At 42.8% G+C, this 27,775-nt stretch overlaps 1 protein-coding gene and 1 pseudogene across 2 annotated transcripts in view; one reads left to right on the forward strand and one right to left on the reverse strand.

The window, feature by feature from the left end:
* The window catches only part of LOC308292816 (ankyrin repeat and IBR domain-containing protein 1-like), a 109,972-nt pseudogene that overhangs the window by 40,620 nt on the left and 41,577 nt on the right, over nt 1-27,775 (forward strand). The gene's annotated exons all lie outside the window — the stretch shown is intronic.
* LOC308292289 (protein NLRC3-like) lies at nt 2,640-14,862 on the reverse strand (the record flags this gene model as incomplete). The annotated part of the gene is made up of 4 exons (XM_080734602.1): nt 13,068-14,862; nt 11,132-11,234; nt 10,353-10,428; nt 2,640-2,805 (listed from the first exon to the last, which is right to left on the reverse strand). The coding sequence occupies exons 1-4, from the start codon at nt 14,832-14,834 to the stop codon at nt 2,640-2,642; spliced, it is 2,112 nt and encodes a 703-aa protein (XP_080590728.1). The 5' UTR covers nt 14,835-14,862.

The raw sequence follows: 27,775 nt of genomic DNA on the forward strand, positions 1-27,775 counted from the left end.
ATTTTAATTCTGTAAAAGAAAGTATGGAATGGAAATGATCAACCGGTTGGTGCATCTCTAACCTTTGAAAGGGTAATAAGAATTTATTCTGCTTTCTTACTATGATGATTATTATCATTATAGTGTAAAAATGGAAACGATGATTTAGACTAAATTGGGAACATTGAAATGTACTTTGAATGCTTTTGCCTTTTTGTATTTCTGTAAAAGCTTTTATTTCTTTAATAAATTTACCTGCAAAATATATCATTCAAAATCTGATTTTTATATGCATCATTATGAAATGTATAACCATAGAGATCTGCTTAAATAGGGTGTGTTGAAACTATAATCTAAGTGTGGCCTAACTTGTTGGGATATTGATTCGAAGGTTTAGTTAACTCATTTTGTGCCCGCGATTTTCGGTCGCAATGATGTCCAGAGTGCCTCACGCAGGCTCCATCCGCTTGCACTCTCTTATTTTGAAAGCCAGAAGTGCCACAGCGTGATCACTTCCGGTCTGACGTCATCGGGTCGTGCGCCGGAACCGATCATTGTTTACGTGGTGCCATGCTGGATTGCAATGGAGCGTTTATACATGTGTTATATAAGCGAGCATCTGCCTCCATCTTCGCTTCTAAAGTGTTGTTTTGAGATAATGGACATTAAAGATGAGATCGGCCGTCCACCTCAATGTTATGGGATGACTATTGTGTGCTCGTGGAGCCGTGATGATGACAAATCAGCGCGGATTTTCGTCTCCGGACATCCGGCCATTCTACTCGGTAATGTACTCAACGTTACAGTAATTTATTACTTTTTGCGCGACATCACGCATTCGGCACTGTAAGTACTCTAGTACTTATTGCGTGACATCACGCAAACGGCACTAGATGAGTTAATATTCAAAAACACCTCCTTGGATCAAATTATCCTAGATTCAAAATAACTACTCTGATAATACAACCAACAGTCAGATCCAGCAGCGAGCTACAGTTAATCTCAGGTTACAGAGGAGGACCACTGCATTGGGTCATAGGCAGAGGTTTCTGATGTTGAAATTAGGAGGGACTGAGAGATGGATGTAGTTAGATTTCAGAGCGAGTCGTTGCAAATATACGCTTAAAGATGTCTATTGTTATTTAGACTTCTAAAACCTATTGAAATGGATAGCGTAACGCCATCCTGTATGGGATTGCGTGGATTAATAACAAACTATGACTAAATGTTCGTCGACTCGCTTTTTTTTTCACTGACGAAAACTAAATAAAATCTAAACTCTGACTAAAACTAAAACTAAATATATTGACAATTTAGTCAACAAATAAAAACTAGACTAAAATGTTAGGGAGGGACTAGTGGAGAAGAGATGCAGTAGAAATAAAATAAATGTTGCTGAAAATGGCAGATCTACAAGCTCGCGAACGCGTCACCCTGTGGTACGTTGTGAGCTTGTAGATCTGCTACCGGTATATTCAGCATGCAGCCAAACGTAAAATCATCCATTATGATATCATCAAGGTCCATCAAAATACATTTTAGTCGACTAAATCAACTGAAGATTTAGTCAAATAAATCATATGATATTTAGTAGACTAAAACTAGACCAAAACGAAAACATTTCAGATGACTAAAACATGACTAAAAGTTTTATTCAAACCACTATGACTAAAACTAAATTAAAATCTGCTGTCAAAATCAACACTACTTTCTTCCCTGCAGTTACGACGGCTTTGTTTTAACGTGGAGTTAAACACACACACACGCACACACGCACACACACACACACACACACACACACACACACACACACACACACACACACACACACACACACACACAATCAGTCAATCTTTTTTTTATATTGCAGATCAACAAGCTCACAACCCGTTTGTTTGTTTTCACTCTAAATAATTAAAATGCACCGTCGCTGTCGGTGGAAAATCTAAACATTTAAAATAGTGAAAATAACTGATCTACAAGCTCACAACCAGGTCTGTGTCTGATGACAACACAGTAAGATCTACAAGCTCACAACCAGGTCTGTGTCTGATGACAACACAGTAAGATCTACAAGCTCACAACCAGGTCTGTGTCTGATGACAACACAGTAAGATCTACAAGCTCACAACCAGGGGCCCGTTTCACAAAACCTGGATTAGGGATAAAGCCTGGCTTTATCAGCTAACCTGGCTTTAGTAAGTCTGAGTCAGAGCTCAATCGGTTTCATGAAAGCTGAATTATCTTGGCAGATTAGCCTCGCCAGTTAACCTGGATATTTTAAGCCTGAACTCGGTTTCATGAAAGTTATCCCACCTTAGTTAATAGTTACCATGGAGATTAAGCTGTGAAGCTAGCCTGCTCTAGACCAGGCTCACAGCCAAGATTTGTTAATCCATGTGCCTTTTTGTTCAAGTTTTGTGAAATAGCTGTTAGTCCAATGACTCCAAATGTAAACTAACGACTTTTTCCACATTTAATTCAACACCTATGTTAGTGTATATAGACTCATTGTAATTACCCTGCATTAAAATGAAATAAAAAATATAAAATTCATTTAATTATAAGCCTATTACTGAAATAGTGAATAAATCATGAATCATATGACTCATGTCATGTGATATGTCACTATAATTCATATTGTTAGATGCAGGGACGGATTAATTGAAAGATAGGCCCTGTGCGGCCACATCGCGAAGGCTCCACGCCGCCCGCCCGCCCGCACGCGTCCCGCACCGGGCCGGTTGCGTCTGTACCGCGCCGGCCCGCGTACCACATCGCACCACGGCGCTCGGCAGCGGAGTCCCGAGTCGAACACTGTGGGCACTCCAACAAGCCAACACACAATGTGCGCACAACACAACCACACTGACCACAACCATACCAGACCAAAGATCCATAACCAGCAGCTACCAATATTTACAAGCAAGCAAGCATGCGCACGCACGCACACACACACACACACACGCGCGCGCACACACACACACACACACACACACACACACACACACACACACACACACACACACACACACACACACACACACACACACACACACACACACACACACACACACACACACACACACACACACACACATGGAGGAGAAGAAAACAGGCTGGCTAACTCCACAGTGAACAGTTAGTTAAGTAAAGCCATGTCTTACCTTAAGAAAATGACAAGAAAATATCCAATGTTATATTGAGGTGCCCAGGTCCTTGGAGGCACACAACACATTGTGTAATCCAGCCTCTTTGAGCAGCGCCGAAAACTTAAGTTCACGTATGGTAAATGTAAAAGCTATCCACATGTCCTATGGATGTCTGTAGTTAACCCCAGGTAGCATAATTCCACTGTGAAACAACTGTTTAATTCTGTTATTTAGATAAATCTGGTGTCATCATCATCTGCCTTTGTTTTTCAGCGGTGCTGTCAGAGACGTTCAGACAGTCACTGTGATTGGTTGAGAAACCAGTAGTCCTATACCTCCCGCCCCCCATTTGCTGTGATTGGTTTAGAAGTCATGCTATGGGTGCTTCAAAGGGTCAAGAAAGGCGAATTTGAGATTTTCTTCTTCTTAATCATATTGCGTGTTTATTATGATCATAAATACATAAATAGCCTATAAATTGGTGGGCCCCTATTGGCTGTGGGCCCTGTTCAGCTGCACATACTGCACAAGCGTTAATCCGTCCATGGTTAGATGCGTGATAATATATTACTGAAGTTCTTGAGATTATAGAAAATGGCTGACAATGTAGCAAGGGTGTTTTCAACTAAGTTAGCGATAAGAGTAATATACCAGCCTGTCTAGTAACTAAGTACATTTACTTAAGTATTGTACTTCAGTATAATTTGAGGTATTTGTACTTTACTTCAGTATTTCCAATTCCCAATACCTTATTTACGTCTACTCCACAATACATCTTAGATCCAAACAAGCTATTGTACTTTTACTCCAATACATTTATTTGAAAACTTAGTTACTAGTTACTTTGTAGATTTACAAGCTCACAATGAAAAGCATTCTGAGCTTGTAGATCTGCTATTTTCAAAAGATATTCCTACATTTGAAAACTTGAAATGGAACATCTGCATAATGAGTACTTTTACTTTTTGTACTTTAAAGTAAATTTTGATACTTTTACACAAGTACATTTTGAATTCCAGACTTTTACTAACAGAGTATTTCTTCATTGCAGTATTGATACTTTTACTTGAGTAAAATATATGAGAACTTTTTCACCACCTCTGTCTTTTTTATGTGGGGGGAGGGGGGAGAGAACACTGCTCTGTTCTTCAGCGCCGTCATTGGTCACGATCAAGGAATCGACGCTCGACTGCATGGGCTTTCCAAAGAAAAGCCCATGCCTTGTCGAGCCAGGCTTTACAATCCTGGCTTGACAAAGTCTCTCCTTCTCAGCCTGGCTTGGCGTTAGACTAGGGCACTCAAGTTTGCAACCTTCGGGGTCGCCACAGCGGCCAAATCAAGTTGGGCTCCCATTGACTTTCAATACAGGAGGAAAATACACAGAAGAACAGTTATGTTCCGGGTATTGATCTAACTAGGGGTCTGTCATGATTCTGAATCCATTGCAAGCATTTGTTTCGCACAAAAAACATTCCTTGGGCTATAAATGGCCCCAGAAAACAATGGTATAGTGATGAAAAGTGATGACTCATCACTTTTCATCACTAATCACAGTTCACACACACACACACACACACACACACACACACACACACACACACACACACACACACACACACACACACACACGTTTTTCTGTGTATTCTCCTCCTGTATAGAAAGTCGATGGGAGCCCAACTTGATTTGGCCGCTGTGACGACCCCGAAGGTTGCAAACTCGGGCGCCCTAGCAAAATCATTAGAGCATACCCTGGGCTACATCTGTGCAAAATTTGGCACTTTAAGACAAATTTGCACGCAATTAGCATTTGCTCCCCTTAAAGGAGTAGTTCACCCCCAAAATGACTTTTTTTCAATTGATTAGTCACGCCATGGAGAGTAGAGTTCAATAATATTTTTTGTTTTTTGTCACATTCCTAAGACAAAAATTTGATTCGAGTAAATTTACCCCCATTGATTCCGGATGGGGACCCGTTTCGAAACGGGTCCCCATCCGGAACGAATGGGGGTAAATGTATTGTTATCACATTTTTGTCTTAGGAATGCGACAAAAAACTAAAAATATTATTGAACTCTAGTCTCCAACTCTCCATGGCGTGACTAATCAATAGAAAAAAAGTCATTTTGGGGGTGAACTACTCCTTTAACACCCGCACTATTATGAGTCATTAAATTGCCATGGTGCCAACAACACATCACAATGCGTTGCGAGCTTGTAGATCTGCAATTTCATGTACTATAGCCGATGTAAAAGCTCACAACTTAATGTGAGCTTGCAGATCGGCTCACAACCTGTAAAAATGCGACAAGTTGCGACATTAGGACACGTGAGCTTGTAGATCGTCTATCTTTAATCTACAACCTCAAAGTAATGTGTAACGATTCGAGGCGTTTTGAGCTTAAAGTGATAGTTCACCTATTTTTGACATGAAGCTGTGTGAAATACTTGCCATTAAAATAGTGGTTAAAAATGTATTAATCCATTACCAGAGTCCCGTGGTCAGAGTTCTGGTCAGTTTTAGATGAATATAAAGTAGTTACGGTGATTTGGTAGGGGCTCATGGCCCAATCATTAAAAATAGATGAATCCACAAAACTAGTGTCATTTGTATTGTTGACCTATTTCTACCAAATAGACCAACTTTCGTTCAACTTTGACCCCTCTGTCACATGGTACTATTTTTTGTGTCCAGTATCACTACGCCGCTGCAACGTATTTCCCCCCAAAAAGGTGCTTTGCAGTCAGCTGATCAGAACGAAACCTCGCTCTATATGGTAGAAATAGGCCAACAATACAAATGACGCTAGTTTTGTGGATTAATCTATTTTCAATGATTGGGCCACGCCAAATGGCCCCCACCCCATTGGAACTACTTAATATTCATCTAAAACTGACCAGAACTCTGACCACGGGACTCTGATAATCAATTAATACATTTTTAACCACTGTTTTAATTGCAAGTATTTCACACAGCTTTATGTCAAAAATAGGTGAACTATCACTTTAAATATCAGTGTTTTGTTTAAATCTATACAAAGATCACAGTACATCACATTATAATTATAGCCGATCTACAAGCTCACATGTCACATTGCAACATGTTGTGAGCTTATAGATCAGCTGTTTTTGAAATATAGCCAATCTACAAGCTTACAGCGCATCATAATGGGAGGTTTTGTGAGCTTGTAGATCAGCTATTTAAAAACAAATTAAATAACAGTCTATCTAAGAGCTCACTACACGTCATGATGTAACATATTGTGAGTTTGTAGATGGGCTCTTTTGATGTTTAATAGAGCTGATCTACAAGCTCACCTGTCTCAATGTGACTAGTTTTCAGCTGGTAGATCAGCAAATAGTCGAAATGTCGAAATGTGACATGTGAGCTTGTAGATAAGCTTTATCTTAAATATTGGCAATTTTTTAATATAACCATCTACAACCTCATAACCTGTAACGACGCAAGGCGTTATGTGTAGATCCGAGTTTTTTTGTTTCGTTTTTATAGCAGACCTACAAGTTCTTCACGGTGCAAGCCATTGTTATGTGTATGTGCAGCTGACGCATTACTATCAGATTCACTCACAGTCATTTACATGCACAGCAGAGACCTGGCCCATGCTATTTGCATATGCACACAGTGTTACCTGACACAGACACAGTAGTGGTTTCGAGGCCGGACAGACGACGTGCCATATATAGCCTATCTCAGGGGTTTTCAAAGTGGGTGACGGGGCACCCTGGGGTGCCGTGACGGCAGTCCAGGGGTGCCGCGAGATCATTTGATAATAAACTAAAAGTTATTTTCAGTCAGTTCTAACCAAAATGGCTGTTATCTCAACGTTTTCCTCACAACATAATCACTAAAATATCGTCACTGTCGGGCAGAAACCTTGTATCTCCAAGTTTCAAATGTGTACGTCTTTTGGTAAAGCAAAGCCCTGCTTCATCATACAAGACTGTCGCACAAAACTAGTGAAAACAGCAGATCTACAAGCACACAACACCTTGCATCGCGAGGCGTTGTGTGCTTGTAGATCATTTCCTCATCTTCACTAGTTCATTACATTTTATAGATGATAAATACAAAACGAACGGTTTTGGACATACAAGGTTTCTACCCAACAACGACGATATGCTATAAATATAAGGTGCTGGGAGTGAACATTATAATGTAGGGGTGCCTCGGATTAAAAACAATATTTATGGGGTGCCCTGAGACAAAAAGGTTTGGGAACCCCTGGCCTATCTAATCAAATGGCTATATTTGCATAACAAGTTTACCAGGTTTACCAGTGAGTGGTCTGCAGCGCATCCCCCTAGATTCACAAGCCCAAGTATCCTATTCATATGGATACTTTAACACCCACTGTAGGTTTCCAGCAGTAACTGCATGCATGTGTGTGCGTCCTCCACATACATGGCTCCATTATGTGGTATATAGGCTACTGTTTGAGATTCGTTCAGAGAAAAGGCTTCACTTCCGCTTTAACCGGATACTCAATGTTCTTTTTTCGTTATGCCAGACTGTATGACGGGAGCATTTCCAAATCAAGTCAACAGTCTGGCCACACAAGACTACTGATGCACCAACATTGGCAGAGATACAGTAGTACATCAGATTACAATATGTTGCTAAACGTGTGTAGTCTGTTTCTAGCACGCTATTGAATATGTAATTTCTATTAATGCCAGGGGCATATTCCGCCGATTTAAAATGACTCCAATACGGAACTAAAATTTCCTATGATTGGCCGCTAGTTGCGCTGTTTCCCCCCCGGCCGATCGCAAAAATTGTTCTCCATTGGACTCCATTGATTTTCCCCTTTCGTTTTCTAAACTTAATTAACACTTTCATACATACGATGGTCCCCTTTATTTTAAAATTGATGATAAAGTTGGGCCAACTATTATCTATGCAGCCGGCTGTGTTCTTCTTCGTGTGCTGTATTTCGGGAGGCTCCGTCCACATTCTCCCATGCATCCCTGTGGTTGCACGTGACCGTTGGCAGCCAATAGCATCCCTGATGCCTTTACAATCTATGATGGCAACACCCATGCCAAGGACCCATATTGTATCATTTGCGCTCAGTATTGTATAACGTACTGGAAACCCATACTTAAGTAAAAGTACCGATATTCCACTTGAAAGTTAATCAAGTAAAAGTCACCGATAATATTATTACTTGAGTAAAAGTATGAAAGTAGCTTTCATTAAATGTACTTAAATATCAAAAGTACATAGTGTTAAAATGTACTTAAGTATAAAAAGTAAAAGTAAAAAGTAAAAGTACAAGTACAAGTAGAAAAATGCCGAAGCAGCTGTGCCAGTGCCACTGCCAGTAGCAACAACTGCTTCTGTGTCTGCTGTATAACGTTCGTCTGTATCAGAGGAGGAAGTAGAGCCCTGCACGGGCCTAAAATGTGGGCCCGGGCCCGGCCCTGGCCCGTGGACTTAAGTCCAGGCCCGGCCCATGGCCCGTTTGGTGACGCTATTTAAAGCCTGAGCCCGGCCCAAAGCCCGTCACCTTATTATTTAATTAATTATTTGTGTGCATGGCTTTCACTGCTGCGCGCTGCAGCTACACTCTCAAGGGGAGTCCATACTGTCACAGACCAACGAAATGTCGGAAAGGTCCGGTTCAACTACAAAATTACATCTCTTACAACTTCTGAAAAGGATTACTCCTAATTTGAGTTCGGAAAGCTGCACGCACGTCAGAAAGTCGAAACTTTCCGACGAAAACTATGGTCGGAGGGGACGGACCGACGGAGACTGAGAGATGTATGTACAGCCCTCTATAGCTGTGCTCGGCTTGCGCTCTGAATAAAAGAAAGAAGTCAACACAACACAACAGCACAGCAAGTAATTACACACACATCACAACGCAAGAAATCTTCCTCCACCCACCGTATGTTATTTACTGTATATCTTCACAGCAATTAGATAATGATATTATTGTCGGCTTGCCGCCCGTGGGTTACAAGCCATCTCGTAAAATACAGTCCAGTAATAAACAGTAAAGACGCACGCACGCATCCCGTAACTGATACGGGAGGTCGGGGAATCATTACAGGGCGATTTATTTGAGAAATGACGGTGAAATGGGTGAAACTAGTAACTACAGTAGTGCTCCTAATTTTCTAGTCTTGCTGTGTACGCAGAGTCGCAGAGGAGACTTGTGTGAGTGTGTGAAGAAAAGCCGTCAAGCCTCGGCTCGTTGCGGCTCTCCATTGGCTATAATGTACTCATGTCACGACCAATCAGAGCCGTGTTGCTATAGATACGGATAGAACCCATATCCTAAAAGGCTATTAGCCTACAAGGCTATGGGAGGCAGCACTCACACCACACTCCATTCTAGCTAAGCGCACACACAGAGATGTGAAATGCGAAATGTTCCGAGCATGGTTCTGAGCCTGGGCCCGGCCCTCGATTTGTAGCGAGTAACGAGGTGTCCAATTTTAATGTAGTGGAGTAAAAGTACGATTTTTTCCTTTTAAATGTAACAGAATAAAAGTAAAAGTTCAGGGTTGAAAAAATATAAATAAAAGTAAAAATTCTCAAAATGTGTACTTAAGTACGTTACTTTACAACACTGTTTGCACTGCATAGAAACCAATGGCTTCGCTTTGTCCATATCTTTTATACAGTCTATGGTTAATGCATCTCTGTGCTCTCCGAGGCTGCATCATCACCATCTAGTGGCAACACGTTATGTATAACTTAATACTTAATACTATTATTAAAATAGTTTAGAATTCAGGGAGTATAAAACATGGGAGGGACCAACAGATTATAAAACAGTGTGCAAGACAGACAGACAGACAGACAGACATACTCACATGTTTTAAAGAGTTCAGGTTTAATCCAATCCCTACTTCCTCCATGTTTCACACTGTAGGAAGTAGAACAACAATGCATGAATCTCTCTCTCTCTCTCTCTCTCTCTCTCTCTCTCTCTCTCTCTCTCTCTCTCTCTCTCTCTCTCTCTCTCTCTCTCTCTCGGCTGCATGCAGTTTGGTCTCCAAAGAAAAAAACACATAGACCTGATTAGACCTGTAGACCAGATATTTTCAGTGCAGGACCAGTGGGTGTTAGACCCCTACCCACCCCTCTGGTATCAGTGCAAACACATAGCACTATTTAAGACACTAGTGTGAACGCAGTATGATAGAAACAGTGTTCTATCCAACATGGACACATCCAGGTCTACTCACCTGACAGTCTGCTGTCCAGCAGAGATTAGAGTCTTCAGGTCTGATTCATTCAGGATGTTGAAACGAACGTCCAGTTCTTTGAGATGGAGATGAGATCTAAGAGCTGAGGCCAGAAGTTCACAGCATCTCTCTGGCAACCAGCAGTTAGTCAGTCTGAATGAATGAATAAATAATAATAATAATAATAATACATTTATAAAAAGAGAGAGGAAACATGATAAAAAGGTTAAGTTTGAGGTGGGATTTTTAATAGAATAAATGTCATTATTCCTGGATGAATTAATATGCTAGGACAAGCTCAGCTAGACACACTCAAGTGGGATGGATGGATTTTTGTTTTGTTTGCTCTTAAAGGTAATATGTTGAAGCTAGTTCCCTTTCTTTTATTTTAATGGTAATAAGGTGGACTGATAAGCTATGGCTTCAGCCCATAACCTCTCTGCCAAATAGTCACCTTGGTGACTAAATTACACTGCATGTTCTGTTTTCTTAAAAATATACATATGAAAATGTATGGATGCCGCCACAGCCGGGGAATTGGAAATTTGGATTATAACCGATTCCCACCCTATGGGTTTGCAACTTGTCATCACACCACTGATCACACTGTTCAGTTTTCAGTGTATTGGTGTATTTTACAATGTGATAAACATTGGTGACACTGCTCAAATAAAGTCATACCACCATATTCATGTTATAATCACATAATTAAATAGAACTATTCAACATAATTATGGTAAATCAATATGACCTTAGAATCTCCAGTCTACAGTGCAGACTCTTCAATCCTTCACAGAGCAGCTCCATTAGTCCTGGGTCCTGCAGGTCGTTTCCACTGAGGTCCAATTCTCTCAAATGGGAAGGATTAGAGCTGAGAGCTGAAGCCACAGCTTCAACCTCTGTCTGTCTGAGGTTACAGCCAACTAGTCTGTAAATGCAGATTAAATAAGAGATTATCAAAACATATTATACGTAGTTCACTCTGTCATGGAAGCTAATTAATAATACAGTAATAAAACAGAAGTGATCAAAATTAATCAGGTAAATGTATTTTACCGTAGAATCTCCAGCCTACAGTGCAGACTCTTCAGTCCTTCACAGAGCAGCAGTCCTGAGTCCCGCAGGTCGTTTCCACTGAGGTCCAGTTCTCTCAAATGGGAAGGATTAGAGCTGAGAGCTGAAGCCACAACGTCAACCTCTGTCTGTCTGAGGTTACAGCCAACAAGTCTGTAAATGCAGATTAAATAAGAGATTATTTATACATAGTTCACTGTCATGGAAGTTAACCACTTAAACCCTATATGGTTGAGTGGAGTCCCTCAGGGCTCTATACCAGTGTCTTGTGTTATTGTGGGGAAAGCTTTAGTTGACTATAAAACCTTTGCTTGTGTCAGGTTGTGAGGCATTGTGAGCTTTTAGTAGCTTACACGTCTTGGATGAAGAGGCAGTCTGGATAAAATCTGTGAACCAATCCCCATGTGGGATAACCTAGTATTTCAAAATATTCCTTTCCTCTCAGTGATGAATATAAAGCAATCCATAATCTATCAGGTAACAGTGTTCCAGTGTCCTATACATCCTAGTATCATAATCTATCAGGTAACAGTGTTCCAGTGTCCTATACATCCTAGTATCATAATCTATCAGGTAACAGTGTTCCAGTGTCCTATACATCCTAGTATCATAATCTATCAGATAACAGTGTTCCAGTGTCCTATACATCCTAGTATCATAATCTATCAGGTAACAGTGTTCCAGTGTCCTATACATCCTAGTATCATAATCTATCAGGTAACAGTGTTCCAGTGTCCTATACATCCTAGTATCATAATCTATCAGGTAACAGTGTTCCAGTGTCCTATACATCCCAGTATCATAATCTATCAGGTAACAGCGTTCCAGTGTCCTATACATCCTAGTATCATAATCTATCGGGTAACAGTGTTCCAGTGTCCTATACATCCCAGTATCATAATCTATCAGGTAACAGTGTTCCAGTGTCCTATACATCCTAGTATCATAATCTATCAGGTAACAGTGTTCCAGTGTCCTATACATCCCAGTATCATAATCTATCAGGTAACAGCGTTCCAGTGTCCTATACATCCTAGTATCATAATCTATCGGGTAACAGTGTTCCAGTGTCCTATACATCCCAGTATCATAATCTATCAGGTAACAGTGTTCCAGTGTCCTATACATCCCAGTATCATAATCTATCAGGTAACAGTGTTCCAGTGTCCTATACATCCTAGTATCATAATCTATCAGGTAACAGTGTTCCAGTGTCCTATACATCCTAGTATCATAATCTATAAGGTAACAGTGTTCCAGTGTCCTATACATCCTAGTGTCATAATCTATCAGGTAACAGTGTTCCAGTGTCCTATACATCCTAGTATCATAATCTATCAGGTAACAGTGTTCCAGTGTCCTATACATCCTAGTATCATAATCTATAAGGTAACAGTGTTCCAGTGTCCTGCATCCCAGTATCATCTTTTTGTGTAGCAAAGTGAGCAACTATTTGTGAGCCTATTATTTGGTATTCTGTTGCATTAAAGCTTAAGAGAATAATTTATTCACACTCAACTAATCCATCGCATGAGGGAAAGGCTTTCCAAATAAACTAAATTGTAAGCTTATAGTTGACAAGAGACATCTTTGAACTTGTACTACAGATTGACTCTAGAATGTTTCTATTCACTTGACTACCAACCTCGCCTTTCTGCAGTTCCTCACAGCTGGGATCAGTCTCCTTCGCCCCCCCTCTGATGTGTTGTATTTGTCCATGTCCAACTCTTCCAGAACATCCTCAGACATCATCAGCATGAAGGCCAGAGCTGAACACTGGCTTCCAGACAGTTTCTTCTTTGATTCGTTCTTTGACAGATACTGTTGGATTTCCTGATGTAATGAGTTATCATTCATTTCCATCAAACAGTGGAAGATGTTGATACATCTGTCAGGAGAGGCATCGCGAGTGTACATCTTCTTCAGGTTCTTGATGGCTTTCTGGATCTCCTCTGGACAATTTTCTGTTTGACCCAGTAGACCTAACAGACTCTGGTTGGACTCCAGTGAAAGGCCATGAAGGAATCGAACAAGTAAGTCCAGGTGGCCATTTTTACTCTTAAGGGATTTTCTCTTAGCAGCTTTCAGGAAGTCTGAGAGGGAGCTGTCACTGTTGTACTTTTTATCTTCCAGGAATGTCTTCAGTACCCTCATGTTCTTCTGTGTGAAACAGTGGAACAGGTAGACTGCAGCCAGAAACTCCTGGATGATCAGATGAACAAAACTGTAGACAGTTTTCTGGAAGAGCAAACTCTCTCTTTTGAAGATCTTTGTGCACACTCCTGAGTACAGCGAGGCTTCATTGACATCAAGACCACACTCTTCCAGGTCTTCTTGGTAGAACATGATGCTACCTTTCTCCAGATGTTCAAATGCCAGCCTTCCTAGCTTCAGAAGAACTTCCTTGTCAGTCTCTGTGAGGTGCTGTTGATTAACCTCATCTGTCCCACCATACTTCTGCCTCTTCCTCTTTGTCTGAACCAACAGGAAGCGGCAGCACATCTCAGTCAGGGTCTTGGGCAGCTGTCCTATCGTGTGTGTCATCAACATGTCCTGCAGAATGGTAGCAATGATCCAACAGAAGAGTGGGATGTGACACATGATGTAGAGGGTCCTTGATGTCTTCAAGTGTGAGAGGATTCTGTCAGCCAGATTCTCTTCACTTTTCTTTAAAGACTCCTCCTTCTGGGGGTCTGGGATGGTCTGTTCCTCATCACTGAATCTGTTCCTAAAGTACTTCTCCTTCTGGGGGTCCGTGAACCCTCGCACTTCTGTCACCATGTCAACATATTCAGGAGGGATCTGATTGGCTGCTGCAGGTCTGGTGGTTATCCAGAGGAGGGCTGAGGGGAGCAGATTCCCCTCGATGAGGTTTGTCAACAGAGCATCCACTGATGATGTCACTGTGACATCAGAAACACTGTTATTTTGGAAGTGGAATGAAGACCTGCTTTCATCCAGACCATCAAAGATGAAGCCAACTTTCCAGACAGCGAGCTGCTCTGCTGTGACCTTCTTTAATGTTGGGTGGAATTCATGGATCAGTGTGAGAAGACTGTACTGCTCATCTTTGACCAAGTTCAGCTCCCGGAATGAAAAGGGAATCAGGAGATCTATATCTTGATTTTCCAAACCCCTTGCCCAGTCCAGAATGAACTTGCGCACAGAGAATGTTTTTCCAATGCCAGCGATGCCCTTGGTCAGAACTCTTCTGATGGGTGTCTCTCTGCCAGGGCGGGGTTTAAAGATGTCACAGCAGTTGATTGGTTCGTCATGGAAGGTCTTCATGTTGGAAGCTGTCTCAAGCTGTATCACCTCATGTTGCCTATTAACCCCTTCACTCTCTCCCTGTGAGATGTAGAGCTCTGTGTAGGTGCTGGTGAGGGAGGTTCCAGACTCTTCCGTCATGTGGTCTTTCACTTCATCAAGACTCTCCAAACTGACCTTATAATCCTTCAAATCACCCTGTGGACTGACATCTGAAAAAGTACATTTTAAACATTCAGAATAATATATATTTTTACAGTACACATTGCTAATATATATATATATATATATATATATATATATATATATATATATATATATATATATATATATATATATATATATATTCTTTTCTTTTTTTGCCTTACTTTGCCCAGGTGTGATGTTACTGGGTGTCTTCAGTCCAGGTGTGGTTCTGGGTCTCTTGGACGCCTGCTCTGTCACAACACAACCACTCCTCTTCCTCTCTCTGTGGAGATGAATAGACAACTTATTATGAATATAGACAATGACTAATATAATATCAATACATCAATATCACTCCAAAGCCTGAAGCATAACTAATAGAAGTATGCAAACACAAATGCCAGCATACAACCTGCTTATTTCTTAATACTCAGAAAAGCGCTATATACATTTGAGATATTATTATTACAAACACACGGTCCAGTTGTACATTGTAAACATGCAACATGTTTTCATGGACTTTGTCATCAAAACTCGGTCCGTGTTCAAAGTTGCCTGCCTCCTCCCTCTTGGAGGCCTAGCTCTGACCATTGGCCGTGCTCAGGGGCCAAACCCACAGATTGAGCCACCTTGGTTACAGGTTCCACAGGGTCTCTCCGGCCTGCGAGAGCAGACCGGGAGTCCCATGGAGTCCCTCCCATGTCCCTGTGTGGAGAGACAACGGGAGACTGAACATGGTGCCTCGGCCAAACGGGGTAATTAGTATCAACCTGAGACCTGCCAGCTTGGTTCTGTCCAGCACTGCAGGGATCAAAGTAACTGGAGGAAATGCGAACAGCAGTTCCTCTGGCCAGTCATGGGCCAGAGCATCCAGTCCTAGGGGCCCCTGGAGGCCCCGTCACTGAGAACCAGAGGGGCCCCGAAGGCCCCGTCACTGAGCACCAGAGGGGCCCCGGAGGCCCCGTCACTGAGCACCAGAGGGGCCCCGGAGGCCCCGTCACTGAGCACCAGAGGGGCCCCGGAGGCCCCGTCACTGAGCACCAGAGGGGCCCCGGAGGCCCCGTCACTGAGCACCAGAGGGGCCCCTGGAGGCCCCGTCACTGAGAACCAGAGGGGCCCCTGGAGGCCACTTCACTGAGCACCAGAGGGGCCCCGGAGGCCACTTCACTGAGCACCAGAGGGGCCCCGGAGGCCCTGTCACTGAGAACCAGAGGGGCCCCGGAGGCCCCGTCACTGAGAACCAGAGGGCCTCCATCACGTAGAACCAGAAGGTACTGACAGTTCCCTGAGGAACCATGGAGGTCCACTTTGTCCTCACCCAAAGCTGCTGCTCCACCTGAGGGAGCAGATGCCCCTCCTCTAGCAGTGAGGCTGCTGTCAGCAAGACTCACAGCGCAGTGAGCTCGATCACACACAGAGCCACCTCAGAAAATATCTGTCTCTCCAAGTACCACCATAATAACTGAATACAGGTGCGCAGACCTACAGTACCACATCCTATTCAGCTATGCACAGTTAACACAGGAGGCCAATTTATTCCTTCGATTTCCGCATCACTTACAAACTGCTCCTCCTCACCTATAAAGCCCTCCATGCCCTAGCCCCACAGTACCTGTCAGACCTCCTCAAGGACTACTCTCCTGAGCGGAACCTGAGATCTGCTGACCTGGGGCTCCTCACCGTCCCTCCCAGCAAAAAGCGGACCCTTGGAGATAGAGCCTTCAGTGTGGTGGCCCCAACCCTCTGGAACTCCCTCCCCATGGCGATTCGCCAGCTGCCAACATTGGGCTCTTTTAAGTCCGCACTGAAGCAACACTTATTTATTATGGCTTTTGGACAATAACGTGATTGTTTATCTTTTGTTGAGCGCCTTGGGTTTTTTGAAAGGCGCTATATAAAAGTTATTATTATTATTATTATTATTATTATTCAATTCACTGAGATTTTGTGATTGTGATGTGATTAATCTGTTCTCAAATCTACTATTAGTGGCTGTGATGTGGCTGTGATGTCATGCTCATTTCAGCACGGCTGGAGAGCCTATATCAACCAATTGATTGGTCAGAAGAACTATCTGTAGTATAATATACTGTAACTATTTCACTCCACTTGTCTTTTCTTTCTTTCTTCTTTTCATTTTCTAACCCGAATACAACCAGGGGCTCCCCTGTTTCTGACGCGTGTGGTCGCGCTTCCAGGTGGGGGGGAGGGGGGGAGTGCTGCGTTACTCTCCGCCTGGGAGAGCCTGGCTCTTTGGCTGACTGGTAAGTAACATACTTGCCTTGTTGCATGGGTTGACACTAAGGTCTCAGAGGCACTTGCCCGTCGGGCAAGTACAGGTCATGTTCTACTTGCCCTCAGGTCATGGCCACTTGCCCTCATAATCGTAATATCGTAAAATTTGAATTACCGTTCATTTTAACGTATTTGTTACCTTCTACTTGCAGTGATGTTGCTAGGTTTTCTATATAATGGGTCACGGGACCCACAGGTGGTCATTCAAATAGGTCCCCGAAAAAAATTATGGGTCCCAATGAAATGTTTTTGCGAGTTGTGAGCTTGTAGATCAGCTATTTTCCAAAATCTTCCTCTTTCTTGTATTATTTTACAATTTGGCTAGTGTTTGTTTTTATAGTACACCTATAGTTTGATTACTTTTGATGCAGCAATGGTCTTTTTTTCTTGTCTTTATTTATTAAAAAGGGTCTTAAGTCCTTAAATTATTACTTCGTTGTCATTGCGACCGTAGGTCGCATTTACTACCAAAACCTCCACCGGCTGTCCGTCAGTGAGTGAGTGAGTCAGTGAGTGAGTCCGTCACACTTTTGCCCTGCTCATATCTCCACAACCGTTGCCCCCATCTATGCCAAATTTTGCACACACACTCCTTACCTGCCAAACTACAACCTCCAAGGACCCCCGGAGCTCCAGGGACCCCCAGGTCCCTGGGGGACCCCCAGGTGTAAAAAAATGTCCGTCCGTGAGTCATACGTCACACGTCACACTTTTGCCCTGCTCATATCTCCACAACCGTTGCCCCCATCCATGCCAACTTTTGCACACACACTCCTTACCTGCCAAACTACAACCTCCAAGGACCCCCGGAGCTCCAGGGACCCCCAGGTCCCTAGGGGACCCCCAGGTGTAAAACATGACCAAATGTGCAAAAATGACCAAATGACCACCCCCACGGGGCTGCTCACGGGGAATTCCTGGGGACCACCCACTCCTGGTGCTCCAGAACGGATGCAAAAGTGGTGGCGCCCCCAGTGGAGGACCCCCTCCACTGCAGCTCACATAAAATGCCCTAACTCGGCCTAGGAGCATCCGGGAAAGCCGGGGCCGGAACCTATTCATCCGCCAAGGCAACGCGGAGACCCCACCCCTCATTTCTCACATGGCCCTCTTCTAGCGCCACCTTCAGGCCGATTTTTACAACACATTTTTGGACACTGCTCCTACAGTTTTTGCCCTAAAATCACGCAAATCGCTACACAGTATGTCTACACTCATCCCATCAACATGAATCTGTCCCATATAGCGCCACCTTCAGGCCGATTTTTAAAAACACATTTTTGGACACTGCTCCTACAGAACTTGCCCTAAAATCACGAAAATCACAACACAGTATGTCTACACTCATGTCATCAACATGGATCAGGAACATTTTGGAAAAACACATTTTTGCCCTATTTGTGGAGATAAGCGACCTACGGTCGCTTATCTCCCGATTAGGGAGTCTTACTGGTCTAGGGACCCCCCCAAAATCATTTGGGGACCTCTGGGGGGTCTCGACCCACAGGTTGACTCACTAGACTGAAGTGGAAGGGAGAATGTACCGGTAGTTGTAGTAGATGAATGGAAGTGGAGAAAAGATATTAGAAAGCGTTTATTGCTCAGGTGTTTTCTTTTTTCAAACTGGGATTATCTTCGAATGCTTTATGCTTGTGTCGCAACGTGAACGATCTGAAAACAACGTTAACGTCGCTCCGATGCCGACTACGGTTCGCGGCTAGCTTTTCTGCATGGCTCGCTGTAAAGAGAGGCGGCCACGGCACGTCGCGACAGACACGCTTTGGAGAGGATTGAACCTGCAAACGTATTCACATTTAAGTTTGCGAGAAAGAAACCAACTGATTTATACCTCGTTGCAGCTGTGTGCGCATCGTGTCTTCATCATTATGTGATCTTGTAGACTAGCTGTTTTCGACGGAGGCACGGAGCACGCATGTGTTTGCGTGTGTGTGTGCGTGTGTGTGGGACTGGAGAGGAGGGATAGACTGAGGGGAGAGAGAGATAGAGAGACGGAGCAGCACTCTAGTCCTGTTCAAGTTTTTAAAGACGGATAATCTCATTATATTACTCAAAATGTGCGCTTGCCCGGTCGGGCAACCTGGTAGCAACCTTCACATGCCAGACCATTTTATTTGCCTGTCGGGCAAGCGTTAGCGTCAACCCCTGCTTGTTGTAATGCGGCCCGGGTTCGCCTCCTGGCCGGATCGCGGTCACGCTACACATGTACCACATGTTGAGAACCACTTCAATAAAGGATGCTGATAGTAGTCCGGGAGCCAAATGGTGATTTTTGGCTGAACGTGGATTCACCTGTAAAAGTTTTTTTCTCAACTGATTCTTGTAGCTTGGGGTCACCTCTTAAGGATTCAAGATGATGACCAGTGATATCCATTGAGCATTTTTTATGATTAATAATAAAAAATGCTCAATGGATATCACTGGTCATCATCTTGAATCCTTAAGAGGTGACCCCAAGCTACAAGAATCAGTTGAGAAAAAAACTTTTACAGGCGAATCCACGTTCACCCCCACGGCTCCCGGACTATAGTTAGTCTTGTGTCTTGTGTCTATAATGTTTGTACAGAACCAGACTGGGAACAGAACCCATGGAAATGACATGTGACACCATGACTGTCCAAAATGACATGAGAATAAATAGAACAGAGTGCATATCTCCACCAGGTCGGGTTGGCTACAGTTTCAGTCTTTGACCGGAGGTTCAAGACTTATAGGCCAAAATGTAAAGTGGGCTGGTATAGCACCACCATGAAAATATAAACATAATGCAGGATTGGCTTCCTAACTTAGTATTCAATATTTGATGTTCTTTCATAATAATTTAAATGGTGCATTTTAGTTATTGTTGGCTCTTGTTAGTTCTAGTTGATGTAATTATTCCACAATGTCTTCTTAACCCTTTAAGTGCCTATCCCGAACTAGTTCGGGATATTCGGGATCAAAAACAATTTTTTATTTGCTATTTTACTTAACCCGAGCTGCTTGGAGCAACGTGGGTGGTCCCGGCTCGCCCAGCGCTCACCAACGAGAGACGCTAGATGCTCCGACGATTTATTCCATTGAAAATGGTTTAAAATAAAGTTTAGACCCCCCCCAATGTTCACCCAATGTTCATTGTAGGCGGCGCGACGTATTCCAGGGTGCCTATCCCGAACTAGTCCGGGATATTTAATAAAATGAATTATTTTATCGGAGGCCTCAATGAAGCCCCGGTCTAGACGTCCATCCTTGGCCGGGACTTAGACTCGGCCATCCACGGGCCGTATTCGCTCTAACGGCCAAATCGCGCCGCCCACTCCAATAATAAATCACATCTTTAGACAGGATTTTCTCCGGATTGTGTCCCCAGACCCAAAGAGAAAGTTTTTTGCGGCTGAAATAACTTTAGATCGCGCTTCTAAATGGGTTAGCATTTTGGCTACGTGTCAGCTAGCTTCCTCCTCTCGACACCCACAGCATTGACCGGAGTGAAAACACAAGGCAGTTGGGGGAGGGTCGACGAAAGCTATAAAGAAGGTCTATGGAGATTTTTCTGGCACTCTAGCACCCCTTGTGGCCGGATGGCACTGTATGAGTTAAAGGAGTAGTTCACCCCCCAAATATTTTTTTTCCTATTGATTATTCACGCCATGGAGACTTGAGTTCAATAATATTTTTAGTTTTTTGTCACATTCCTAAGACAACAATGTGATTACAATAAATGTATCCCCATTCGTTCCGGATGGGGACCCAAATGGATTCGGGTCCCCATTCGTAATTAATGGGGTTAAATTTACTCAAATAATTTTTTTGTCTTAGGAATGCGACAAAAAACTAAACATATTATTGAACTCAAGTCTCCATGGCGTGAATAATCAATAGAAAAAAGGTAATTTTGGGGGTGAACTACTCCTTTAAGGGCCGATTCATACTCCAATAAGGAGCCAAACATATTTTGGTTCGGTTCGGGGAGTCACAAAATCTTTGTGGCACCAAACAGACGAATTAATGTCGGTACCTCTGAATGACATCATTTTGTAGTCTGGACAGAGCCGAACCGAAATAAATGTGGGTCTAAAAGTGGGGTATGAATCGGCCCTAACTGAATAGAAGGTTCCAGCACTACCAGCTGAGAGTGATGATTTCGTTGCAGGGACTCAGGCCTTGTTTTTCAATAGCCTATCTAATGTTACTAAAATAAGATCACACAAGTTGAAGTTGCTGTTTGTACAGTTTTACATTGAATATTGGTGTTTGCATGTGCTATTGATTATAGTAAGCTGACATCTAAATGATTTGCTGACAAAATTATACAATCATGTTGTTTAAAGGGTCATTCCCACCAGGCAAGATAAAGATACAAAATATCGTTCTCAATTGAAGTGGATGGTATAATGTCCACACTGGACGCTACCATCCACTCCCATCTACTTCAATTGAGAATGATATTTTGTATTTTTATCTTGCCGGTGGGAATGACCCTTAATTCCATATAATACAATATAAATAATATGGACAAAAGGACACATTATGGTGAGGGTAGAGATTAGAGAACAGAAAGGTACTGGAATGGAGGACTGTGTTGGGTAGCCTGCTGTCATGGTGGTTGTACACGAAACTTTGGGGGGTTTTCGGGTCGGGTCGGGTGCCTTGCATTGGTACCAAACACATTTTGCAGAGTGTCAAAATACACACGGGTCAATTCAGTACAAATCAATACGCTCAGTATTGAGCAAGATATTAACATTAATTCCCTGATGAGATCATACATACAATTATTCCTAAATGTAACTTTTAACATGACAACATTAGGCTATCTACCATCCAGCAGAAAAAAAGTATGCTCCCACTGCTGAAAATACATCAAGATTGTTAACATTAACCTTGAATCTACAGTGGTTCTCAAACTTTTTCATGTCAAGGACCACCAAATTGACACCGCGGATCCCCATTTACCAGGGACCCCCCATAAGAGAAGATGTTTTAACGCTCTAGCAGTGAGTCTCAACCTTTTAATTTCAAGGACCCCCATTTAAAGACATTTCCATGTCTGAGACCCCAATTTATATTGTATTCAATCTTCATTTAACTCTGAGAAATGTACAAATTGAACCAAATGGACCTGTCAGCGTCCATTTGGTTCCGCGCGCGCGCGCGCGCGCACGCACGCACGCACGCACGCACGCACGCACGCACGCACGCACGCACGCACGCACGCACGCACGCACGCACGCACGCACGCACGCACGCACACACACACACACACACACACACACACACACACACACACACACACACACACACACACACACACACGTGAGAGTGCTCACGGTTTCCGAAGGCTACCAATTCTCCACTGAAACGGATGGTCAGATGTTTCAATACTGATAAACAGAACGGTGCATGGTTTTAACGTTGTTAAAACAACGTTTCTGCACAGTGTGGCCGTCTCTTCTCCTTTGCCAGCTAACGCTTGTAGCCCCCAAACAATAACACTGCACACCATGTGAGTGTGATTCCGTGCATCGCCTCATTCGCCTGAAAGGATGTTGTTCTCATCCCATCGCCCTAAGGGACAGCCGCTACTTTCTGATTTGTTCAGAAACATACAGACTCAAAGTGAACCTTCAAAATAAAAGCCGTTGTACACTCCTTGCCCACAGCCTTTTCAGACGACAACACCCACTCACCCCCTAAACATTGTGTTATCGAATTTGCATGGTTCACACAAATGACCAATTTGGAGTCAAAATGGCGATTTCCGCCGAAAAGCTACAAGTTTGCATGCTTGCTCACTCCTGCCCTGCATCTGATCACTTTGTTAGTGTTATATATTGTATAGGAGGATTGACATACTGTGTGTGTGGAGGTCCAGGTTCACTGAAGAGAGGACCTTTTCCTTTAGAGCGGTCACTCTTCATAGACACACAGCTGGGTGTTGGAGACTCTGCTCTGTGACTTCTGGAATCATACAAATGTTTATACATTCATCATGTGAATGAAACAGACATTTTATTTGTGTGTAGTATGAGAGACTATCACTTTGGGGGGGGGGGGGGGTGCTCTTCAATGCTGAAACAACAGCAAAAAAAAAATAGATAGAAAAAAGAAGAAAATAACAATAAAACTGGAGTTAGGGTTAGGGTTAGAAAATAGCAATAGAAACAGTTGTTACATAAAATGATGTGGTGTTGTGTGTGTACATTTTTACAATAAAGGATGCTGATAGTTAATGTCTTGTGTCCATAATGTTTGTACAGAACTAGACTGGGAACAGAACCCATGTAAATGAGTAAGAATATATAAGTAGAATATATAAATAAGTAGAATAGAGAGCATATCTCCACCAGGCCGGGTTGGCTACAGTGTCAGTCTTTGACCGATAGTTCAAAACTGGAGTTAGCTGGTTTGGGCCAGCAGCGACATGTATCTTAGCATGAGATCACTTTGTCATGTTACAGTGTTATACAGTATATTTTATAGGAGAATTGACATACTGTGTGTGTGGAGGTCCAGGTTCACTGAAGAGAGGACCTTCGTCTTTAGACCGGTCACTCTTCATAGACACACAGCTGGGTGTTGGAGACTCTGCTCTGTGACTTCTGGAATCATACCAATGTTTACAAATTCATCATGTGAATGAAATACATTTTATTTGTGTGTAGTATGAGAGAATAGGGGGGGGGGGGGGGTTGGCTCTTCAATGCTGAAGCAACAGCAAATGTGTGTCCATAATGTTTGTACAGAACCAGACTGGGAACAGAACCCATGTAAATGACATGTGACACCATGACTGTCCAAAATGACATGAGAATAAGTAGAACAGAGAGCATATCTCCACCAGGCCGGGTTGGCTACAGTGTCAGTCTTTGACAGATAGTTCAATACTTATAAGCCAAAGATATATAAACATAATGCAGGGATTGGCTTCCTTGGCGTATTGGCAGTGTGCACAAGACATTTGACTCTTCCAGCTCTAGTGGAGTTAAGCCCTTTGCACACAGGCGCGTTTATCCGTACGGATAAAACGGACAATTTCACTCTTTAAAAAGAAAACAATGATTCTCTACGACCTCATGCACACCGGATCCGAATTGGCTGTGCGACGAGTGGCTGCGGCCGTGCGTCTTTTTCTCGTTCGAACCCAGTTCGATTCGTGCGTCTTGTCGCATGCGGTAAAAAACTCATCACTCCTTTTATGACTCCTTTTGGGATCCGCAGCGCCGATTCCGCACAGCATTGCACACCAAATCCAATGCGTTTTATTCATGCAGCAAACGAAAAAAACGCACCTGTCCTGTGTGCAAAGGGCTTTGGAAGGTTTTGGCCAAAACGCTTTACTATTTTCATTGGTTCACACATTTTTTATAACCAAAACACAGACATGAAGGTTTTTTAATAGCACTGATTTGTGGAAAAAAGAAGAAAGGAAAAAGAAAACTGGAGTTAGCTGGTTTGGGCCGAACAGCAGCGACATGTATCTTAGCATGAGATCACTTTGTCATGTTACAGTGTTATACAGTATATTTTATAGGAGAATTGACATACTGTGTGTGTGGAGGTCCAGGTTCACTGAAGAGAGGACCTTCGTCTTTAGACCGGTCACTCTTCATAGACACACAGCTGGGTGTTGGAGACTCTGCTCTGTGACTTCTGGAATCATACAAATGTTTACAAATTCATCATGTGAATGAAATACATTTTATATGTGTGTAGTATGAGAGAATGGGGGGGGGGGGTTGGCTCTTCAATGCTGAAGCAACAGCAAATGTGTGTCCATAATGTTTGTACAGAACCAGACTGGGAACAGAACCCATGGAAATGACATGTGACACCATGACTGTCCAAAATGACATGAGAATAAGTAGAACAGAGAGCATATCTCCACCAGGCGGGGTTGGCTACAGTTTCAGTCTTTGACCGATAGTTCAATACTTATAAGCCAAAGATACAGACATGAAGGTTTTTTAATAGCACTGATTCGTGGAAAAAAGAAGAAAGGAAAAAGAAAACTGGAGTTAGCTGGTTTGGGCCGGACAGCAGTGACATGTAACTTAGCATGAGATCACTTTGTCATGTTACAGTGTTATACAGTATATTGTATAGGAGGATTGACATACTGTGTGTGTGGAGGTCCAGGTTCACTGAAGAGAGGACCTTCTCCTTTAGAGCGGTGACAGCGGTCACTCTTCACTGACACACAGCTGGGTGTTGGAGACTCTGCTCTGTGGATGTGATGTTTGTCAGCTTCCTCCTTCTTGCTCTCCATGTTGCTCTTTATTAAACCTGTCAATAAAATAGATCAGAAAACAGATCATGCTATTGATGCATGGCATTAACCATCAGCATCTTTTACTGTAGCCTTTCAGCCATTTGCCCTGTGCCTTTAAACACACACACACACACACACACACACACACACACACACACACACACACACACACACACACACACACACACACACACACACACACACACTATGAGGCAACAACATCACCAACATGCTGAGACTACGGTAGATGCAGATGCATGCAGTAGCTCTTGTCAACCAGCAGGGGTCCTACTAGACCACAGAGTAGAAGAGCAGGGTAAGACACAACTGTTGCAACAACAGAACAACAGCGGTGGTCTCACTGGTCTGAGATAGAGGTTGGAATAATTCTATCGTGTTAATAATACTAGGCCTATTAATCATACCATGGTAATAAAATAATGTTTTATTCAATAAACAAAGTTATGGACTGCAGGTCTGCAGCTTTTATTCAATGTCTTTCATGATGCTTGATTGTAGCCTACAACTTTTCTTTGTAAAATACTACAGTCACAAACACTAAATACTTAAAGGAGCCACACCCTGCTGACAACGACAGATGGCCATCTTCCTCTAAATCACGTGGTTTACAGTAAACTGGTGAAGTAGTTCCACCGCGAGGAGCGCAATCTTGCTGTTCGCAGTTCCACCGGCATAGAGGCTATAATGTTACTGACTCACAATGGAAACCAACCAGGTTTCAGCTGTTTAGAAAGATCGCTGTTTAGTGGAAATCTGCCAGGGGTTAATTTATCTAAACAGTCATAAAATGTCAATGTCATCATTATTCCAAATCCATTTAGCATTAAAAATAGAGATCATTATTTTCGGAATGCTCTGCTCTTATGTTCTGCTCTGTCTATGTGTGACATATAATCATAACCCAAAGAGCAAATAAAGACAAGCAAACTACACAGAGAGAGGTATTATTATTTAGTAGTAATAAACCATGGTAGGCTAGAAACAGTTTTTAGAAACTGCTTCTCGTTCTGTGTAAAACCAGGTGGTGTATAGGCTAGTTATATTAAAACAACACTTAGGCTACTTTACCTTAAGTTTTAGCCCTTCTGTTTTATTGTGTAATCCCACTATGTTGTCCAGATGTTAAGTTCAGTTATTGTGTCTGGATCAAAATGGTTGCCTGCCTGTTTCTACGCACTTTTATTTTATAGACTACATACTGTAGGCATCATGTTGCCCCGCCTCCTCCACAGGTAAGGCAGTGAAACAAGTGTACTGTATACCTGCCAACTCTCCTGCTCACTGATATGCAGACACAGCCATTAGGCTAAGGTTCATTTGCATTGCAGTATCTCTCTCTCTCCCTCTCCCTCTCCCTCTCTCTCTCTCTCTCTCTCTCTCCCTCTCCCTCTCCCTCTCCCTCTCTCTCTCTCTCTCTCTCTCTCTCTATCTCTTTCCGAACCTGGGTTTCCCGCATTAAAGTCCAATATCTTAAACATTGACTCAAAAGGATATCCCTTTGTACTAAGGGAGATACTACACTTTTGAGGCCATCAGGCCCTGCTTCATTTCTCGCTCAGCTAAGGGGTCCCTGCTTCATCTCTCTCAGTCTCAGCTATAGGGGTCCCTGTTTCATCTATCTCTCAGCTAAGGGGTCCTTGGACTGAAAAAAACATTAAAGAGCCCTACTTTAATATGTAATTCATACACGGTTCACAGTTTTCTCCGAAACCATACACAATAATCCCTCCAAAATGCATACAGTGTGTTATATGAATGTCAATGTGAGGCCTTTAAAACACACAGCAATACTTATGATTAGTTCACTTTCCATCACTGAGAATGCAGATCTCCAAACTGCAGACAACTTCAATAACCATAGAAAGTTTCACTGGGAAAATGTAAGGATCAAAGCCACATTGTTCATGGTAGGGTGAAATTCAACCGAGACAGACCTGCTGGTGTTCTAAGTGGGATGAATCCGGGTCACTTGAGGACATGCAGGATCATATTCTACCAGCTAAACCAGTTCTTTGTTTGGCAAACACTTCTGTTTTCTATTACTGACTCCAGGGGTGGAAAGCACCTACAGTAACTAATGTACTGTCTGTACTTAAGTGCAATTATGAGGAACTTTAACTTTACTAAAGTATGTCCATTTGACCCGTGATGCTGACGACCATTGCTGTGTGTCACTCCCCATCTCTCTCCCCATTTCATATCAGTCTACTGTCCTATCAGTAAAGAATTAAAAGCCCCAAAACAAATCTTTAAAAATACAATAATAATCATAATAATAATAAATTGTGCACAATGTTTTGGTAGGTTTAGG

This window comes from Nannobrachium achirus, assembly GCF_963921795.1.
Source record: "Nannobrachium achirus genome assembly, chromosome: 10".
In the NCBI taxonomy this organism is placed as follows: Eukaryota; Metazoa; Chordata; class Actinopteri; order Myctophiformes; family Myctophidae; genus Nannobrachium; species Nannobrachium achirus.